At 38.7% G+C, this 19,176-nt stretch overlaps 1 protein-coding gene across 1 annotated transcript in view; it reads right to left on the reverse strand.

The window, feature by feature from the left end:
• The window catches only part of LOC150081921 (BTB/POZ domain-containing protein 6-like), a 41,693-nt gene that overhangs the window by 9,039 nt on the left and 13,478 nt on the right, over positions 1-19,176 (reverse strand). Inside the window, exon 2 of the mRNA XM_090380366.1 lies at positions 3,284-3,546. Within this exon, the coding sequence (XP_090236492.1) occupies positions 3,284-3,546 (263 nt within the window). The remainder of the gene's footprint in view (positions 1-3,283; positions 3,547-19,176) is intronic.

Here is a 19,176-nt window from a genome sequence, read left to right on the forward strand (position 1 = left end):
ATCCAAAGTATGCAGTAAATGTACTTCAAGATTTACCGACACCATTGCCTAGGATAACTAATTGTTCAAGGTGTTTTGGATGGACGAAGCCCATTTCGAGGTAGATGGGGGGATTGAACACTAGACAACTCTTATTCCTATACTAGATCCCATTGCAGGTACCATTGGTAAGGGCGTGGTACCGTTTTACCGCATCGTTCGTCAATAGGCTAGTTTCCTTTGAGGAACATTGTGCTGCTGGTTTGAAAACTCAGTGTCACAGGTCGATAATTTTTTACCTTTGGCGCCACACGAAGCCTTCAGGGAAGGAACGCAATTGATACCATAATACCCATGTACGATGATGCACCACTCCGTATTGTGTGCCCATTAAATCACGCCAACCTTTGTTGTCGACAAGTTACATGTGTTCCCCCACCAAGAACTCCAAACGTGACATCAACTGATTTTTTTGGGGGGTTTTCTTAAGTCTCGTATATGGAGAGGTAATCCGACATTTATGCCATGACTGAAAGGCGTCATGGGGCGATAAGTTCCAGGAGAGTGTCTACGGATGTTACGTTGTAGCCGAGTAGTCAATCACGAGGGTGCATAAGTACATACGCTTTGAGTGATCGTGGTTCAAGTTCACGTGACTGCTGAACAGGGTGCTGTTTCTTGTATTCTCTCTCTCAAACTTGTGAACTCCTGACCGTGCGGTCTTCCCGCGACTATAAACAAAAAAATTATTTATTTTATTTTTCGCCATGAGTACGGTGACACCAGACCTACACTCAGCAGTGGAATGCAGCAAAGGACGCATTAAGCAGTCGCTGCCCTATAAATCTTTTTTTAACCATGTCTCATTTACGTCACCTGGCATATCAGCTCGCCTTTTGTTGATTTGAAACTAAAAGAAGTTTTGATTCCATAAAAAATTCCACAACTTGTAGAATATTGTAAAAAATCGCATCCCCTGCAATCAGTTGTTCTTTAGATAGTTAACTTTTTGCAAGACATTTGTATATTGAACTGTGTTATGCTTTCTGTTTGCAGAACTACTGAAATTATCGGTTCCATATAGAAGAGTTGATATCACCCTAAGGTGGCCTCTTCCATAAAGAATAATATTTAATTTTTCTGTTGTTCAGGAGTAATTTTTTCCACTTTCTGGCATAAAACAGGTAAGTAAAATATCTAGGATATTTAGATAAATTTAGGAAGTTTATCATTACTGCTGATTTGGGTTCTGTAGTTAAAATACAAAGCTTTCTTTTGGAAGTGATTTTACTCAATGGGTAAATCCGATATACTTTTTCTACACGATGTATTGAGGATAATAAAGAAAATGTATCTGGTTAGAAAAAATAAATTTTTAATATGGAGCATTACCTCCCCCATCCATGGGCTTTAAGACATCAGTAACCTTCTCACGGCCATTTTGTACAGGTTTTTGCTGTGTGAAGACTGGAATTTTGCTCCACTCTTCCCATAAGGCTGCAACTGGTTTTTTTGTCTGAACTGAGACTTCCTTTTCTGGTTTGTAGTTTTACAAAAACATCCTAGATGTGTTCAGTTCAGTTCAAATCTTGTGCATCTGAACCGAACTGAACAATTTTATTATGACATCCTGAATAATGAACATTCTGAAACACTTAATAACATAATGACGTTTTTATTGTGACATTATTCAGAATAATGACTTGATGGCTTCGTTAAATCAGGATCTTGGTTCATTTGTTGATCCTAATTGTTTTTGATGCTCGTTCCTTTGCTATTGTGCCTAGATGTTTAAGATAGCCAGTTGATTTTATCTCTATTAAAATTTATCATTAATCACATTCCAGTCGGGAACTGGACTGTAATGGGGGGGGGGAATGATCTGATGGGAACTTGCCCACACTTTTATGTATCAAGCATATTTCTTTAAGGTTATCGTAAATTGATCCAGGTTTGTGATCCCTCTCATGGGTGGTATCCATAATGGTTCGAATCCAAAGAGAAAGCCATCATGTCTGATTGGCAATTGGGCAGAGGCAGATTAGTGCTCTGAGAGGATAGTAGGAACTGATCCCTTCAAATGGCATGCCAAGCAGGAGAGGAGCTGCAGTCGTTCATCGTGTGCGCGTGTTCCACCGGAACGTACGCACGACGTATAGCCAGCATGCATTGCATGTTTAGGAATTTAAATCGAATTACGATTTTACATTGGAATTTATCGTGTTAAATTACACCAGGACGTTAAGCTTATCCAAAAATTGACGCGATTATATTTGAAACCTATGTAAAAGAAAAGCGTGATTATAAATTAACTTTTTGGCACTAGTATAATATTTAATTAATTTTAATTTGTAATAGGCATTGCAAAATGCTTTCTCCAATATTATACTTTAATTTTTATACCGAATAATGTAATACATTCAATAACTTTCCCACCTCCTGTGATGGTACAACACTGTAAATTTACTTAACCATGGTTTATAAGGAGTTCGAAGCTGGAACCAGCCATTCTATGAGTTGCAGCTTCGAAAAGAAGCCTATACCAGCCATTCTGTAGCTGGTATCGCCTTCAAAGGAAATTATTCTGGTTATTCTTCATCTTACAGTAGCACAACGCAACACCTGCATCTGGTTATTCCCTTTTATATCATTCGTGGGGTAATGTGCTTTTCAGATCACTCTAAGTGCACAATAGATTGACGACTATGCATTTATGGTTTGAACCACCCACGAACTGTTATTCTTCATATAGACAAGTTGCCTACGAATTAAAATTTCACTAGTACGTAAAATTTTCTTCCTATACTCCTGCAGCTTTAGTAATTGCATTTCGGGACGTGGTGCTCATTTTGGAAGAATCCATTGTATGCACTACACAATTCGCCATACACACAAACACCCTGAAAATTCGGCATTGCGTAATACCCAGCACCTAGAAATGCAGAGTATTATGCAGAAATCCCTTTCGAATTTAAAAGGAATTTCTACAGTCCAAATTAAGCATCATCCCACCTTTGATGATTCGACATTTTATATGAAGAGCTTTTCTAATGTGGCCCGCGCATTACAGATCTTATATTTATGACTTCCAGCTTGTTTTGATAACGATACATTTATCATTTTTATGACGCAATTAGTGGCCACCTTTTAAAACTTATGAATAGTCCGAACAAGAATAATCGGGAGTTGACATACTCCGAATAACTGTGAACATCAATGTTGATTGTGCTGTCCTGTCTTTTGGAATGCTGTGTATTTTAATTACAGGAAATAAATGCAAAATTAAACCTGTGAATATATTTACCGTAAGAGATTCTCAAAACCGTTCGGTGCAACGTCTGTGACTCGAATCACTTTGGACTTATTAGCCATGTCTCCAGAGAACATCGCCTCAAATACAGGACTTGTCATAGCCAGAATGACACGGTGACCGGTATACTTTTTGGAACGGGCCGGAGGCCCTACGATAAAGGTAACGTCGGTAAATGTTCGATTTTTTAAGAAAGAAGAACTCAGTTTTTCAGCAAAGTTATCGTTTTCCACTTGCCATTCTTCCTCTTCCACATCCTGAAAAGAAACAAAGCGTTATCAGATAAATGATGTATCAAACTTACTGGAAAAAATAATTAGAGATAAACGCTTCTTTAAAAACGTAGGATGTGATGCAGGTTTCCTCGAAACAAGTTCCTAAATGAGCCATTATGTAAAACAAGCGTGTGTCAATAGTAATAGCAGAATGTTGCATACTGAATGTTAATTGTTTTGATGTAGAAGCGTGCCTCAATAATGATGGGAAGGGTTTCACAGAAACGCTGTCACAGTACCGTTCTTGCATATAATATACCTGTTTATTGAAATGTGGAGAAAATTCGGTTTGTGTGTCATTCCAAGAGAAAAAATAAAATAGGTAGGTAAAGAAAGAATTTCTTAAAGAGTATGCAAACTTTTAAGAGTCACAACTTCGATTTGGGGTTCTTGTGAGGGTGTGCTTAAACTTGTTGAAAACATCGATATTTTGTCATCCACAGAATGGTGCAGCAATATGCGGTAGTGGAAAGCTCGAAGACTACGAGAATATGATTCGAGGACAGATTATAGGAACCCAATAATAAAAATAAAAAACGCCATCTAGAAGTGCCTTCTCAGCCGGTGTTTTACGAGTGTAGTTTAGAGTGCAGCGATATTTTCGCTTTGGTGGGTAGGATGGCCGTCTTCCCCACACCAGGTGGAAAAAACCTTAGTTCAAATCCCGTCGATTACGTGAGGAATTTTATGGGTCTTTATCACAACGTGGCTGAGTTAGTCGATCTCAGGCGAGGATACAATGGTTTTTTCTTCCGGAAACTCGGGTTTTTCATCCAGCAGACAAAAAAATCAACCTCAGAACACACGCAATTTACATACAATATACACGGAGCAACTTGGCCCTATCTGCCGATGTTGCTAAAAACCCAACCAACAACTACAACAACAGCAGCGATATTTTCAAATGTTTCAATTCAATTGAAATCATTATGTATAGGAACTAGCGTTGAGTTTGTTACCGCAGAAATATATGTCAACCGTTAAATGATAGACACCCCTCCCCCCCACAAGAATGGCTGCTGATTATACGAAATATTCTGTGGCTGAGCACTTTGGGGAAGAAAATTACCAGCTATCGTGTTGATCGTTCGCATAAGTATCCGCACCGGAAATGGCTCGAGAGCTTTTGGATTTGTTCTTTGTAACCCAACATTTATAAATTAGTATAGAAGAGCAGGGGTCATATTCATCCATTGTTCCAGGCTGCAGTTTTTAGACGGGATGAACGGTTGTGTCCTGCTCAGACCCCACCCGGTACCTGTGCAGGTGTGAAAGATAGTTGAATTGATCGTTCAGGAATGCTGTGATTCTGCTACATTATTTATGGATGTGAACTTCTGAACGAATCCAGGCTTTTCTATGTTGTTGTAAGGTTTTAAGCTCATCAGCAACCGCATTGCGCCATATGTAATATGTCTGTAAATTGCGTGTGGTTTGTGGTCGATTTGCTTTTTGCTGGACGAAATCCCTAGTTTCCCGGACTAAAACAACCATACTACCCTCGTCTGAAACCAACTAACTCAGTCACGTTGTGAAAAATACCCGTGAAAATTCCTCGCGGTAAACCTTTCTAAAGGGGCAGACAAGTGGCGTAGCTGTATTGCTTGTTAAGGCACTGGGTTTTGGCAAATGGTTGAGTAAACCGTTGTTGAATATAAAGCTCTGTAAAAAGTCATTTTGTCAGTGACGCGAAGAATTTTTATGGATATTTTCCGCAACGCAGCTGAGTTAGTCAGTCTCACACGATCGTGGCATAGTTTTTTCTTCCGAAAAGTTGTTTTCGTCCACCAAGTAGCAACCTGACCACAGAATACATGCAGTTAGGACACAGTATGCTGCCCTCCCCCTCATATATTAATTGCTTTGGCGCTTAAACCCACACACGCACTGTATCGTAAGATTGTGTAATAGTTAGGCAGATTGTAGTTTTATTTATAAAGAAATAAAATGAGTAGAAAATCACCGCCACGTGATCGAATTTACACATAAGTTATTATCGATATTCAGTGAGCGCACGAACTGTCTGTAAAGGTGGCGTGAAAAATGAAAGGGTGTAGCGAAGGAAGGTAAATATTACTTTAGCGGACAGTTGAGGTCTTCGCTTAATGATTAGGTGCGTATGTGGCTTCCTGGAATAGCAACCGAGCATTAAACATAACGAGATGAGTCGTGTCCGTATCAGAATAAGTTTGTCTGCGATGTGCTACAGATAACCATAAAGACACCGAGTGTGCGTGATTTGGGTAATTGGAAAAACAAGTTTAATTTAGCATCAGTGGCAGTATCGGTTTGCTTCATCAGACATTACTTATGCTCGGGTGAATATACCTAAAAACCATTCATTTCATCACGCCCATTGCAGTGCGTTCTTTGACTGTATTTCCAGGAATAATAATGGCTTTCGTGATGTCACACTTGATAATATTTATATTGGTGAAATCTTATTAACAATCATGTGCTACTTAATGATTTAGTATATCGGAAATTAATGTACAGTATTTTTTAATTTATGCAAAAGGTTTCGACCTCATACATAGATACATTAAAATATTTTATTTAATCATTAAGTGGAATAGATCAAAAATTTGATATAAAAGGTGTAAAGAATTAGGATTTATCGAGTCTTCTGTTGCTTAAGAACTATAAATCATGCTATTTGGTATTTTGCTTATTATTTTAGCATAGATTCAGAATAGTGAATCTTCACTAAAAGAAAATCGGCAAGCTGTCCTGCTGGATGTAATAGAAAACCATCTCCAGAGACCTCAAATGTTGCCTGGAAAGTTATTTGAGAGATTTCACGATGAGACAACAGATGGCACCACTTGCTCATTGCATTCAGATGCCATGATAGATAAATGAAACAATTTTAATCTAAACATTCTACCATCCAGCTCAGACTGACACTCTCATAGAACAAGCGTCTATTTTCTTCTTAAATGTATTCGGAAATTCATATGGTCCTACTTCATCAGATAACATTTAAATCTTTAATTGATAATATACATTTCGGCAAGAGCAGAGGTGGAACTACAAATTCTGCAAAGGTCCTCCGCAAGATTCCCCACACTCTTTAATAGTCATATCAAACCAATTATTGGGCCCTCTGACTTTTGCCCCACTCCCAATGTTGGACTTGGCAGTAACCTTTTTGGTAATGCTGTATCCATAGTCTGATTCATTTCTAACTGCCACTTACTGTATGTACACGTGCAAGGACAGACTGGAAAGAAATTCTTACCGGGAATATTTTCGAACAACACCACAACAATTCATAAAAAACATATTTCGAATAAATTACAGAGCAAATTACATGCATGCAGAATTTCTTTTTATAGCAACTTCATTTTCATTTAATTTCTAAGAACAAGATGAAGCATCTATGCGACGACTGGAAATATATTCGACGAATTGGACCCCAGAAGCTGACTTTTCGAGCTGAGTTAAAAGATTTCCTTCCTGAGGAATGTGAAATGCGTCCGTTAAAACTTGCTGGAGACTTTTGCTCGTAGGCTATCTGTTGTATTCAAAGCCAAAGATGTTTTAAACCACGTTAAGATTTTTTTTTTTTCAGTCAGTTTATTTAAATGAATGAATTAAATCATTGTTATTGTTACTAAAATACAATCTTGCTTTTGCCTGCATACTTTGAAACCTGTTTCTGTTTTGTACACACGCCCTTTCACACGTTGAGGGATTTCCAAATACTTTCGGTAGGGTAGTGGTACATTTAAATGGAAAAATATTGCAGTGAAATTAATCTAATATCAAAGGATGTTAGTTCATAATACAACTATTGATCAAAGCGTAATATTTAGTGTTCAGATGTCGATAATTTCCACAACTCTTTCATTAAGTAATCTGAAACTACCTATATCCTAAAATCAGCATGAATTATTCAAGGTTCCATGACATGATACACTCGAACTGCATACGGTGGTATTTCTTATCAGTGAATGCTTCTTGATGTCCGAATACTTTTTATGACCTTAGATAAACATAATAAATAATTTTCATTAAGCGTACTGATTTCGTAAGAAGAACACCCGATATTCCAAAATGCTCGATTAATTATTTTGAACAGAACAAGTGCCCTGGAATGGTCATCGCAGAGCTGCGATTTTAACTCCTCATTATAAATATTATTGTACGCAAATTATTACATATGATATTGAAATAAACAATATACTTTATATCTTTGTATACAATGATTGATTTATTCCCATTTGCAGCCTAGTTCGTGACGTTTTCGCCCTGTCTGGAAGCCCTGGATATATACAGTGTAAAGAACATAGTTAACCTTACTAGATCTCTACTAACTCTATATTACAAAATCCGTTAATACAGTTAATTGTATTTCATCAAAATATTATTGGAAATGTCGCATAAGGTCATGAAGTTTCAAAGATGAGGAGATTGACTACTCATTTCCTCATTAATAGTTGATAAACATAATAAACACATCGTGTTTTCACCTTTTGCTGAAATGCAATTAGCTAAAACAGCGCCACAATTTACGATTGTGGTGCCCATAGGCACAGCGGTGTGCCGCCAATCAATTAACAGTAGACTTGCTATATAATTAATGACTGGCTCGCTAACTGAGTCCAACTGCTCATCACACATAACTAATTGTCTTAACAACTCACTCGACAACTAACCAAATTCTAACACCTGCCTTGGCCATACCTGTAGCAGAAAACCCTGTGTAGGCACCAAATGAAAAAGTAACTCACTGTTTCCAACTGACACGAATGAAGAAATGCTTATTTTCTTACTTAATTTGCTGAAATGGAAGTGGGCTTATGAGATCGCCATGTCTCTGTGTTCCGCTAATAATTTAATAGTAATACTTGACACATAACCTACTACACCTTTAAGTTACGTGTTCGAAGTCCAGCGTCACTCAAACCTACGAATAATAATTTAGACGAATCTGACAAACTTCCTCTGCACGAAATAACCATATAAATGGACTTCATTATTTATTCCATATCTTCTTGTATTGTCTGCCTTTCGTTGCTACTTTTTTTGTTGTAACCGAGCACATGTCGTCTATGCAAATGATTTCACAGCCTATATTTTCCCGCCCTTGTATAGTTCCGTTATCATTTTCCAGCATTATCGCACTCGTCCACGATATTCGGCTATCACAAGACAGTTTGGTTAATGAGTTTAGCCGCACGCGTCTTGTAAAGCCGATAAAAACAAGCTGCTGGATTTGATAAGGCCATCCCTTTCTAATAATAGCTTTATACAGACCATTCAGTGTAAAATATGCACTTTACAAGAAATGACACACCACAGAAGAAAGAGCGTACTACACTGGGGAAGTTTATAACTTCCCGAAAATTCGGAATGATAAGTGCAAGACACCTTATCGCTGTAGGCAGGGTCAGTACGAGGAGACACGGGCATATTGCTATTCAGGTATGATCATTAATTATACCTGACCAGTTATACTTTGTTTTATGCTGTTCGAGTTTTAACGCTATTAAGATGATGAGAACGTTTAGAGGAATGCGATTTCCCCTTCCTTCTTCATGGGCTAGGCCATCTCATGAAAGAGAGGTTGATCCAGCCTGTGCGAACTTTTTAGAATAGATTTAAGGGAGGATTGGAGAAATTCTTGGAGGGAAATGGACAGATGATGTGAGGTTTTTAAAAATTTATTTATTATTATTAATTTTTCTTTTTATTTCCATTTGATTGTTCCATACACGAGAAATAATTATGCGCACGCAATTATTTCTTGAAATGTATAGTCCCTGATGTTTGCCATAGACTTTATCCCAGATATGATAGCCAATGATTCCACCTGGAACTCTGATCGAGTTGATATTCAGGTTCCAAACTTCCAATCATGTACATTGAGTTTCAGCAAAGTCTGGTCGTCCTTCAACAACCAATATAAGCGGCAGTCGAGATGCAGCATCCACACCACGCAGAATAATGGTATACTCTCTGCGATACTAGGCAATACTAGGAAGATGACTCGCATCATCCGGTGTTTTATACCTTCTATCTTTTGAATTTATAGCGGGCATCATGGCTAGATTCAATATGTAAACACTTTCATCAATTCATACATGTTCTCTCCTCCTCCAACTTTTACCTCATCTACCTCAATGCATCTTAAGCAGTCAAACAAATGGAACAAAGAAAAACTGCGAAAAGAACTAAACTTCACGAAGACTTCCTAATTAATTTCATAAATAGTCCCAATTCTAAGCTCAGATGTTCATTTCCATCTGCGCAGTGACAGAATTAGCCGCATTTTCATTTTCTGACAGAATCCCATTATCGGTTGTCATAACTCACATCATTTGCCACAATTATTCGCTCCATGATTCTTCGGCTTCAAAGGTGGCGCATATATTCGTTCGGATACTCCTTGCCAGAGACTTCCTAATCTTTAATCTCTTCTTTTTGATATCTTTTGATTAGAACTATTTTTTACTGCATTCTATAAAATTCATTTATTTCTTCTATCGTTTTTAAGCTACAAATTACTCAGATTTTTGACTTGCTTTCTTTGAAAGCAAGTCAAAAATCTGAGAAATCCTTTGAAACTGGATATTCCTCAATTTTGTTTTTCTTAAAAGTGAAGTAAATTTTCTTTGAGTTTTTAAAGTTCACAGCTCCAGCTGACTTCACTTTTCATGTTGCACTGACCCACCACTGACCTGAGTACAGGTGCTCAGGACTTTCTTATTACTGATAACAAGAAGATAGAGCAACGAGATAGGTGAGCGGAACAAAGGGCTCTTCCCAAGAAAGGCCTCAAATTCTGCAAATTGCTACGTCTGGAGACTAAGCACCTGCGAGGGGATCTGATTGAGGTGTTTAAGGCTTTGAATGAATTGAGCAAGCTCAATGCTGATGGTATTCTTCCTCTTGCTCAGACTACACACATGAGGGGGCACAAATTCAAATTGAGGAAGGATAAATGTGCGGAAGTTTGCCTTCAGCCAGCGGGTGATTTATTGTTGGAAAAGACTTCTATCTTATTATTATTATTATTATTATTTCCCTTTACAGCTATCCAGCTAGAGGACACGGGTTACATGATAATAATGAATAAATATTGCCATACTATTTACAATCTATATACAGAACACTCAAATGAATTGATACAATTCTTGGCCTAAAACAGCATCCGGTTACATAAATACATAATCGTAGATACATAAATACAACAATAAGTGGATAATGTAGCATCACAGAAGTTATATCTGATCTTCACGCTCAACTGAAGAAGAGGGTGGTCTTGGTAAAAGTATTCGCCACATTCAAATTAAGAAAGAACAGATGTAGAATAGATGTGCGGAAATTTGCCTTTAGCCAGCGGGTGGTTAATTGCTGGAACAAACTTCCATCTGTCGTTGTGGAAGTTGATAGGTTGAATAAATTTAAGGAGGAACTGGACAGGCATTTGGAGGGAATGGTGTGATTTTTTTTTTTTTTTTGCTAATGCTGCATAAGCTCATACACTTGCTTTCTTGCATCACATGCCACTACTACTATTCTCAAGAAATGACGACTTCTGCCTGAGTTCATCATTTACTGCCTTCAGCTTTTCATTCTCTATGAGACGTGGGGTGATGATAGTGTCTAGACATGCCTAGAGCTCTTGCACATAGTTCCCTACCAATCTTGTAAACTGGTTATTGTCATGATTGACAAAGGCAGTGAGGTTTGTGTAGAGTGGTGGCATTGGTAGCGTTGTTAATCAGTGAGGTATTGTCTGGGATGGCCAGCAGTTTAGAAGCCGAGAGCCCTGCTGCGACTGATTTGTCCAGCGTCGATTTGTCCAATGAGGCAGTATCTGGGATGGCCAGCATTTTAGAAGCCGGGAGCCCTGCTGTGAATGATTTGTCCAGCGCTGATTGCAAGGGTGGTTTGTTGGAAGCTGATACTGGGTTTAGTACAGCTGGTGGTTGTGTTGAGTTAAGTGCCCCGAATTAGTGTCATCTGCAGCAGGAATAGAGGCTGAGGCTGCAGCAGTGGCTGTCGCTGCAGGAGGGAGCACTGGGATGGCTGAGGAAGCTTGCATATCTAGGGATGCATTCAGGCATTGGTACCTCTAAGGATTGGTGAAGCCAATGAGAACATGCTGGTGGTAGGGTTTGTGATAGCTGAGAGAGCAGCAGTGGGAGGCGGCAATTGGAGCCGGAGCGTTCGCGAGGGATTCCCAGATGGATACTGCTACAGGCTTGGACATAGAAAAGTGCAGTTCTGTAGGGATGATATCATCAAGTGGTGCAGCAAAGGATGTGCTGATATCTCTTGCCGTAGCATAGTAGAGGTGGATGGAGTTCAGGCCTTTGACCTCTTCTTTCTCTTTTGATATCCCTCTCGACTTCATGGCGAAAGAGGTGACAGTTGGATTCGAGTCCTCCGCTGCGTCTGGTGCTTAGATTTAGATTCCATTCTAGGAGTTAGATTCCATTCTAGAGCTCATAATTTATCCAGTCCGATTAATTGGATATAAAGATAGCCAGTTCTGTGTACAGTCTACTGATATTCTGTGTTCTCCTGAAAATTCGGGATTAGTCGGTGAATTTTCAGAAATTGTAAGTTCCAACCTCTACCGCATTGTGTCGCTGCAATCGGTGGAGAGGTACCTGGGTGTTGCTCTTCTGGTGATGTGTGACGTTATATCACCTAAAGTTTCTGTTGTTGTGGAAGTGGGCAGTTTGAATAAATTAAAGGAAGACCTAGAAAAACTATTGGAGGGGATGGACAAGGTGATGTGGGAATGATTTTTTGGCTAATGCTGTATAAGCTTACTTTTTTGTGTCATTTGCCACTACTAATAACCTGCTGTAATACTAAACAATCCTAAACGCACACCTAAACAAAAATAAACTTGCTCTCTTGATATTACCCTTAATCTTTACCTCACCAACAACCCTTCAATGTCATGAAGAGCCTACTGTATTCTCGGCTAAAAATAAAGCTAACTTAGCCATCTTACTTTTCCTATAATTCTCGCATTGCTGGTTTCGATAAATCTGTCTTACCATACCTATCTCATTCTACAATGCTCGACAAAATTAATAGAACACAATGTTTTTCATGAATATTTTATTGTGAACAGTGTTGCTGAAGGCCAATATTGGATATAATAGGTGTCCTGGCATGCAAATTCCGAGTATCCTATAGAAATCGATCTACCACCTTACAGAGCCGCACATTATGCAAATTATTTGTGCTTATAAAAACACTGGTTGCGACCACATCACTTCATTCCCGTTTTGGCCTGCTCAGTGGGATAGCCACATCTCCAGATGGCAAGTCATCGTCGTAGAGATATTTCTTTGAGATGGCTTTCCATTGGACGACTTGAAGCCGGGCAGTTGCACGTTGGCTTAATGTGTTGCAGTGTGGTTTCGGCACTATGGAAGTAGTTTCAGGAGACAGGAACTATTACAAGAAGAGCTGGCCAAGGTCACCCGAAGGCCACGTCAACCAGAACAGACCGCTATCTGGCTCTAACAGCAAGATTGAACGCTACGATGTCCTGTCATCAACTGCCTGTTGAGGTTGCTGCAGCCACAGGCGAAACATTTCCAACCGGACTGTGTTAAGAATGTTCAGTTCGAGTGGACTCTAAACAAGGAAGCCAATGGTTTGTATCCCATTAACCTCAAACCACCGCAGAGCTCGTCTTAACTTGTGCCATGAACATGGGACTTAGAGCCCTGATAAATAGGATACAGTTCTGTTCTCTGATTCCTGTTTTAGCCTACAAACGGGTTCTAGACTTTTTTTCATCTGGAGACAACAAGGAAGGCGGTACCATCCTTCCAGCGTCAGAGAAAGGAACACTTACGATGGAGGCAGTGTCCTTGTGTGGGGCGAAATAATGAACAAAGGCCGTACCGCCACTTCACATATTTTTGAGGGGTAGTGTAACTGCGCAGAAGTATCGAGAACAACTCCTCGAATCCTGTGTGCGAATTTTTAGGGGCTCAGTTGGCCCAGATTTTCTTTTCATGCATGACAACGCCACTACGTATAGAGCTAAAGTGGTAGAGGAATATCTTGAAACCGAAGATATCCATAGACTGTCGTGGCCAGCACGATCACAGACTTAAATCCGATCGAACATGTGTGGGGCGCCCTTGAGCATCGCATTGCACGCCAACAGCCAACTCCTCGATCAATTGGTGAATTAAGGTCTGCGCTTGTGAAAAAATGAGATTTATTGCTACAGAATGTTATAGACATCCTTATATTGAGCATGTTTCACCAATGTCAGGCCTGTTTAGCCATTGGAGCGGATCATACGCCGTACTAATGTGTCATGTGACCACATTTTCGAGCATTTTGAATCGACGTCTGTAATATGACCTTTATAATTCTTATACAACCCCTATAATGTCCCTTATACCTGTACGAAGTTTCGGGCTGTCTCCTCATTTCATCGTTATTCTCTGGTACACCACCATACCAAATTTTGTTCCGCTTCATCGCGAGCTGCACGAGTTACACCACGTTTTCTACGTGTTCTGTTAATTTTGTTGAGCAGTGTATTTCAGACTTTCCCTTTATTTTCCGCCCCAAAGAAATTTGAAGAATTCTAGACAGTCTCGATGCCATAGAAGTCTCCATTCTCTGACGTCATTTTTTAGTTGGCCTTAAACTTTGCCTTTTCGCACTATTTTCCTTTTAATTGGAAATTTCTCATATACTGTGTAGTCAGTTGCAGAAAGAATGACAAGTCTCGCATTTCGAATTTATCTCACCTTTGCAAAGCCTGTAATGACGGAATCTATAAACTTGTCAACGTTTACATTATATTCAAACTTTACATCTGATTAACGATCGTCAATATGGATTTCGTCAAGTGGATCCCCAGGTAATACCTTGGTTTATGTTATTCATTTTGGACAAATTTCATTGAAAAGTTCTAAGAAACCAAGGCATTTTCTTTTGACATTTCGAATGCTTTCCATCATGTTTGTCATAAATGTCTCCTAAACAACGTTTCCTTTTATGGTTTGCTTTCTGTATTCTGTAACTGGGCAGTTAGTTGTGTTTCTGACCGCTCAGTGCATGTGCTGATAGATGGCTCTCTCTGATAGATGGTTCCTAATGGTTTTGCTTTTTCACCCACTCTTTTCCGCCTGTACGTTTATGGCCCACTCTTAATGATAGTGCACGATATTCCATCTTCCAGTTTGACAAGCTCTGCAGAAATAGCTACAACCTTTCGAATATCCATCGTCAGTTCCTTCCTTAATTATCTCCAGATTATTTCCTAGTGAGGAGAAGAAAACTTAACTCCAGTACTTCTAAAACCCAGTCCTGTTTTATTCTTGGAGTCTGCTCCGATTTAACAACATTCAGTTTATAGACAAGGTCACAAAACTTTATTAGGGATAAATCTGACTTATAAATATTACTTTTTTTATGAAACCCAACCGCCCAAACAAGAAAGGTATCAAAACCTACAGTACTTTGTACCATGCATGGGTTGAAGGAGATGGGGAGGGACGGAATGCCAGAAACTTTGCTCTGGTAACTAACCATGGGTTTCGCCACTTCAAGCCTTCAATAAGCAAAGTGGTGGTAATTGCACGGTTGAGGAGGGTCATCTGCCACCTAGTATTATATTATATTATAGTATTGCATTATTAGTGTTATTTTATACTAGTAATAGTCACTGCATATATATAAAATTTTCTAAATATGTAGTTCTCGGAGTTGATGATAAGGCATCAACTGTTCCTTGCAGGAAAACTGGTAAAACTTACTGAAGTTTTCTCTTTGAATTATAAATATTTCATTTAAGATTATTTATATCTTGCACAATTAATTTTCATTGAGGAATGTTATCTTCCTAGGCTGTACTGAAATGTAGTCAAGAGCTTTCTTTCATAATCATAATTTAATATCATCCAGCTGTGCAACCAGACTTCACAGTTGGCTGGCGGCGATGAATCATGGCTTGGGGGATGTTTTCCTGGACATCACTGGACCCCCTCACCTCCGCATTGTTTCGGACCAAGTTTTGGCCTACGTGGTGTCCGTGTATCGCGATGGCACTGGACGCTTTAAACAAGACAATGTATGGCAAGGCCGCATTGTGCAGGAATGCTTCTAGGATCATGTCCAAGCATTCTCTCCAAGTTCCCTTGGCTGCCAAATTCCCCCAACCTCAACCTCATCGAATATTTGTGGGATGCGGTGGAACGCATCATTCGCCAGTGCTTCGCTCCATTGCTGAACTTCTGACGACCTTCTGTTTAGCTGGTCCAGGATAGCTGAGAACATCTTCTGCATTCTCGTGGAGTCATATCCCGCCGGGTGCAAGCGGTTTTCACAGCGAAAGGTGGCCTAACACTTTTAAGCAGGTAGTCATAATATTTTGGCTCATGAGTGTAAGCTTCCCTGCATCATTTCCCACTACTAATACCACTCTGAAAAGGGAAGCAATAACACAAATATTTTTGTATTTTAGAAAATGTTTCGCATTAACCTTTGATCCACTTTTCCGATTTTTAAACGAGGACATATTGGGAATTCATCCTCTATCCCACAGAAGGTGGGATGATATTTTTTTTTCAGCTTGAGAAGTAATAATATTTTATTTTCAGTCTGTCCCCCCCCCCCCGAAAAAAACTTTACTTATCATAATCAGCATTTAGGATTATTATCTATCCTCGAAATATCTAAGAATATATTTCAGCTGAACCTGCATATGGTATTGTGACACCCCCTTATGCAGAGCAGTGGTTGTGAGGTTACACTTACACAAACTCATCCAAAATCGCATAAATAAAAATGCGAACATCAAAGCGGAATCTCGAACAAATATCAAGATTCACTAGAACCAAACAAATCAACAATTTCACGATTATTTAATGAAATAGGTTAGAGTTCGTGACACAGAAACGCGCGCCCACACACACACACATTAAAAAAAAAACATACAAAAGATATCATCGAATAGGATGAAAAGATTGCGTGAAAGTATTCAAGAAGTGTGACATTTTCAGTGTTTATTATAAAATTTAATAATTACATAATCTAAAAGTAAAAAATTAACACAATTCAATTAATGATATTTCGCAGTTTTAAATTGCGTGTACTGCTGGTATCATCGCAAGATGGATGATTCGCTTAACGATCCCACTATTACGAGGGAACTGTGCAACACATAAGTTGACTTGCGCGTGCTGTTCGTGCGGTCCACGGTAGCGCAGTTGTAGCGCGCTTGTTCGCCGAGTGGAAGGGCCTGGGTTCGAATCCAGCAGAAGGTATTCAGGCAGTTTTCCTGCCTTCTTTCACTCGGCGCTGAGTTAGTCGATCTCGGGCCGTGGAGTGAGGTTTTCCCCGGGTACTCCGGTTTCCCCTCACACACCTAAAATCGACATTCGGTCACACACGAGGTTACAGACCACAATACTTCGCGTTTCTTGAAATTTCAATGCCCCTTTTAGGGGTATTGAACTTTCAAGGTCCTCCTACGGGAGCTATCCCCGCTCGGGAGAGGGTAGTTCCTTGCTTCACCGAGAAAATGTTTAACTAGATTATTCTTGGTTCAAATGTTTGTAGTGTAACCGAGGTTATAAAATATAGATATATTAGGACAATACATTTACTTTATCCTTCAGCCTTTAATGAATTTAAGTACAGTATCTTATAAAAAAAAATTGAATATTCGCATTCTCTTATAAGCAATATAAAGTTAGATGATGAGGACAGAGTTTTCGTTTGATGGGTTGACTCATATGGTCTGTCCCAGTTGATTATAATGCAACACCGTATTCTACAAGAAGTTGTTCACTTCCTCTGTCACTGTTTTCGTCCAAATTTCCACTAAGGTGCATTCCACCTCAGGTTTAAATAATAATCTCGTGGCTGTCTCAAGTGACACTTAACACACGTGCCTCTTTAGCCCCTTGCATTTCTTTTCTTTTGTACAAAATAGAATTCCACTCTACCATGGAATATTGTTTACACATTTGTGATGATGCCCCAAAGCTTCTTTTAAACTCCTAGCCTCTATCCAAAAGAGGGCATCAGGTAAATTAATGATTCCCATGTACAAACCCACTCCATGGGCATTGTTTTTTCTGAACAGTGTCTGTAATTTCTCTACTTAATTCCATACCAATCCAACCATAAACTAGTCAACATCCATTTACAATTCAACTGCAGATTCATCCAACTAACTTTCATCATTTATTCCCTCTACTTCTGTTCAGGGGAACAACCTTATGTACAGAAATTTAAATCCAGCTTAAACAAATATCCTCCATCTTCTTAGCTTTCAACTTTTGCAAAGTCCAATACCTTTAGTGTTTGGGGTTATCATAAAGTTTTTTTTTTGTTTCTTTATGAAGACTTTTATTCACTTTTTTATTACGATATTTAATTACAGCTGATTTACAAATATTTCTCCTTTACTTTCTTCTTCTGATTACAGCGGTTTGTTAGCACTCCATTTAAAATTCGCAGTACGTGTCCAGCCTTACCATCGAAAGAACATGTGATTTCGATGAATCAATTTGAGTATGAGAATTATCTACTTAATTAACAACTATCTAGGTCGTCTAGTAGAACTAATCGTTTCTAAAAGAACGTTTCGTCCACCCCTAGAAACTCTGGCTAGCCATCTAAATAATTGCCACCACCAAATATAGTTATTATGTGAAAATGAGAGACAGATCACAAATACTCTACGGCAAACTAAAGTATTTTGCAGTAATTATAGTTTATTTCTTTACCTCACTTAGCCAGATCATTATGCTAATATAGATTTCAATGAACCTGCGAGACAACATACATGCGCAGAAAATAATTATCGCCATCTAACAAATGAAATTCAAATATAAGCTCCATTTAAAAGATTTTAAAGAAAACTTCAAGATTTCTAAAATTAAATTTTTGCCTAATTAAGTGATTTTTCTCAATGGTCAAGTTGTTTCCCATTTTCAGTTTAGTCTGTTGGTGTACTTCGGAAAGAAAAGTAAACAAATTTTACTTTTCAGCACAACTGCAAACGTGCAGCCAGCACAAAACCGAGGACGGAGAACAACTTTCCCGTTCAGGAAAAAGTAGTTCATTATGCCAAATTCAATATCATAAAATCTAAACGATAATACTTAGTCCCATTGTAACAGCAAATTCAAAAATGACAAAAAAAAAAAAGGTTAAAACGACAAATCGCCTAAATTTAAAAGTAAACTAAAACCAAGAGCATCCGCCATTTTGCTAATTCATTCCTCCAATCACCGCATGACAACAAACATATTATCCAGTGCTTCGGCTACAATATACGGATAACTTAGGTGATATGTATGAAATAATAATAATTGCAGAATTTTTAATGGTTAATTTTAATGAAATTCAGAAAAGCTCTAAAAACGTTTCTAAAAGAACCAAGTGTAAAATTCCGGCCACTGGGATTAAAGTTATTACATGCGGGAAAAAAATAACGATTGCTGAATTTCTATTGGTCCAATATTAATGAAAGTTGGGGTAGGTCCACATTTCTTTCGAAAAAGAGCCAAATATAAAATTTTATGAAAATCCTTCCACTTGAAGTCTAGTTGTTACATGTGGACGGACGGACGGAAGGACATGGTGAAGAAA

The sequence above is a fragment of the Mastigoproctus giganteus genome, chromosome 8, assembly GCF_048544385.1.
Source record: "Mastigoproctus giganteus isolate SK-2022 chromosome 8, ASM4854438v1, whole genome shotgun sequence".
In the NCBI taxonomy this organism is placed as follows: Eukaryota; Metazoa; Arthropoda; class Arachnida; order Uropygi; family Thelyphonidae; genus Mastigoproctus; species Mastigoproctus giganteus.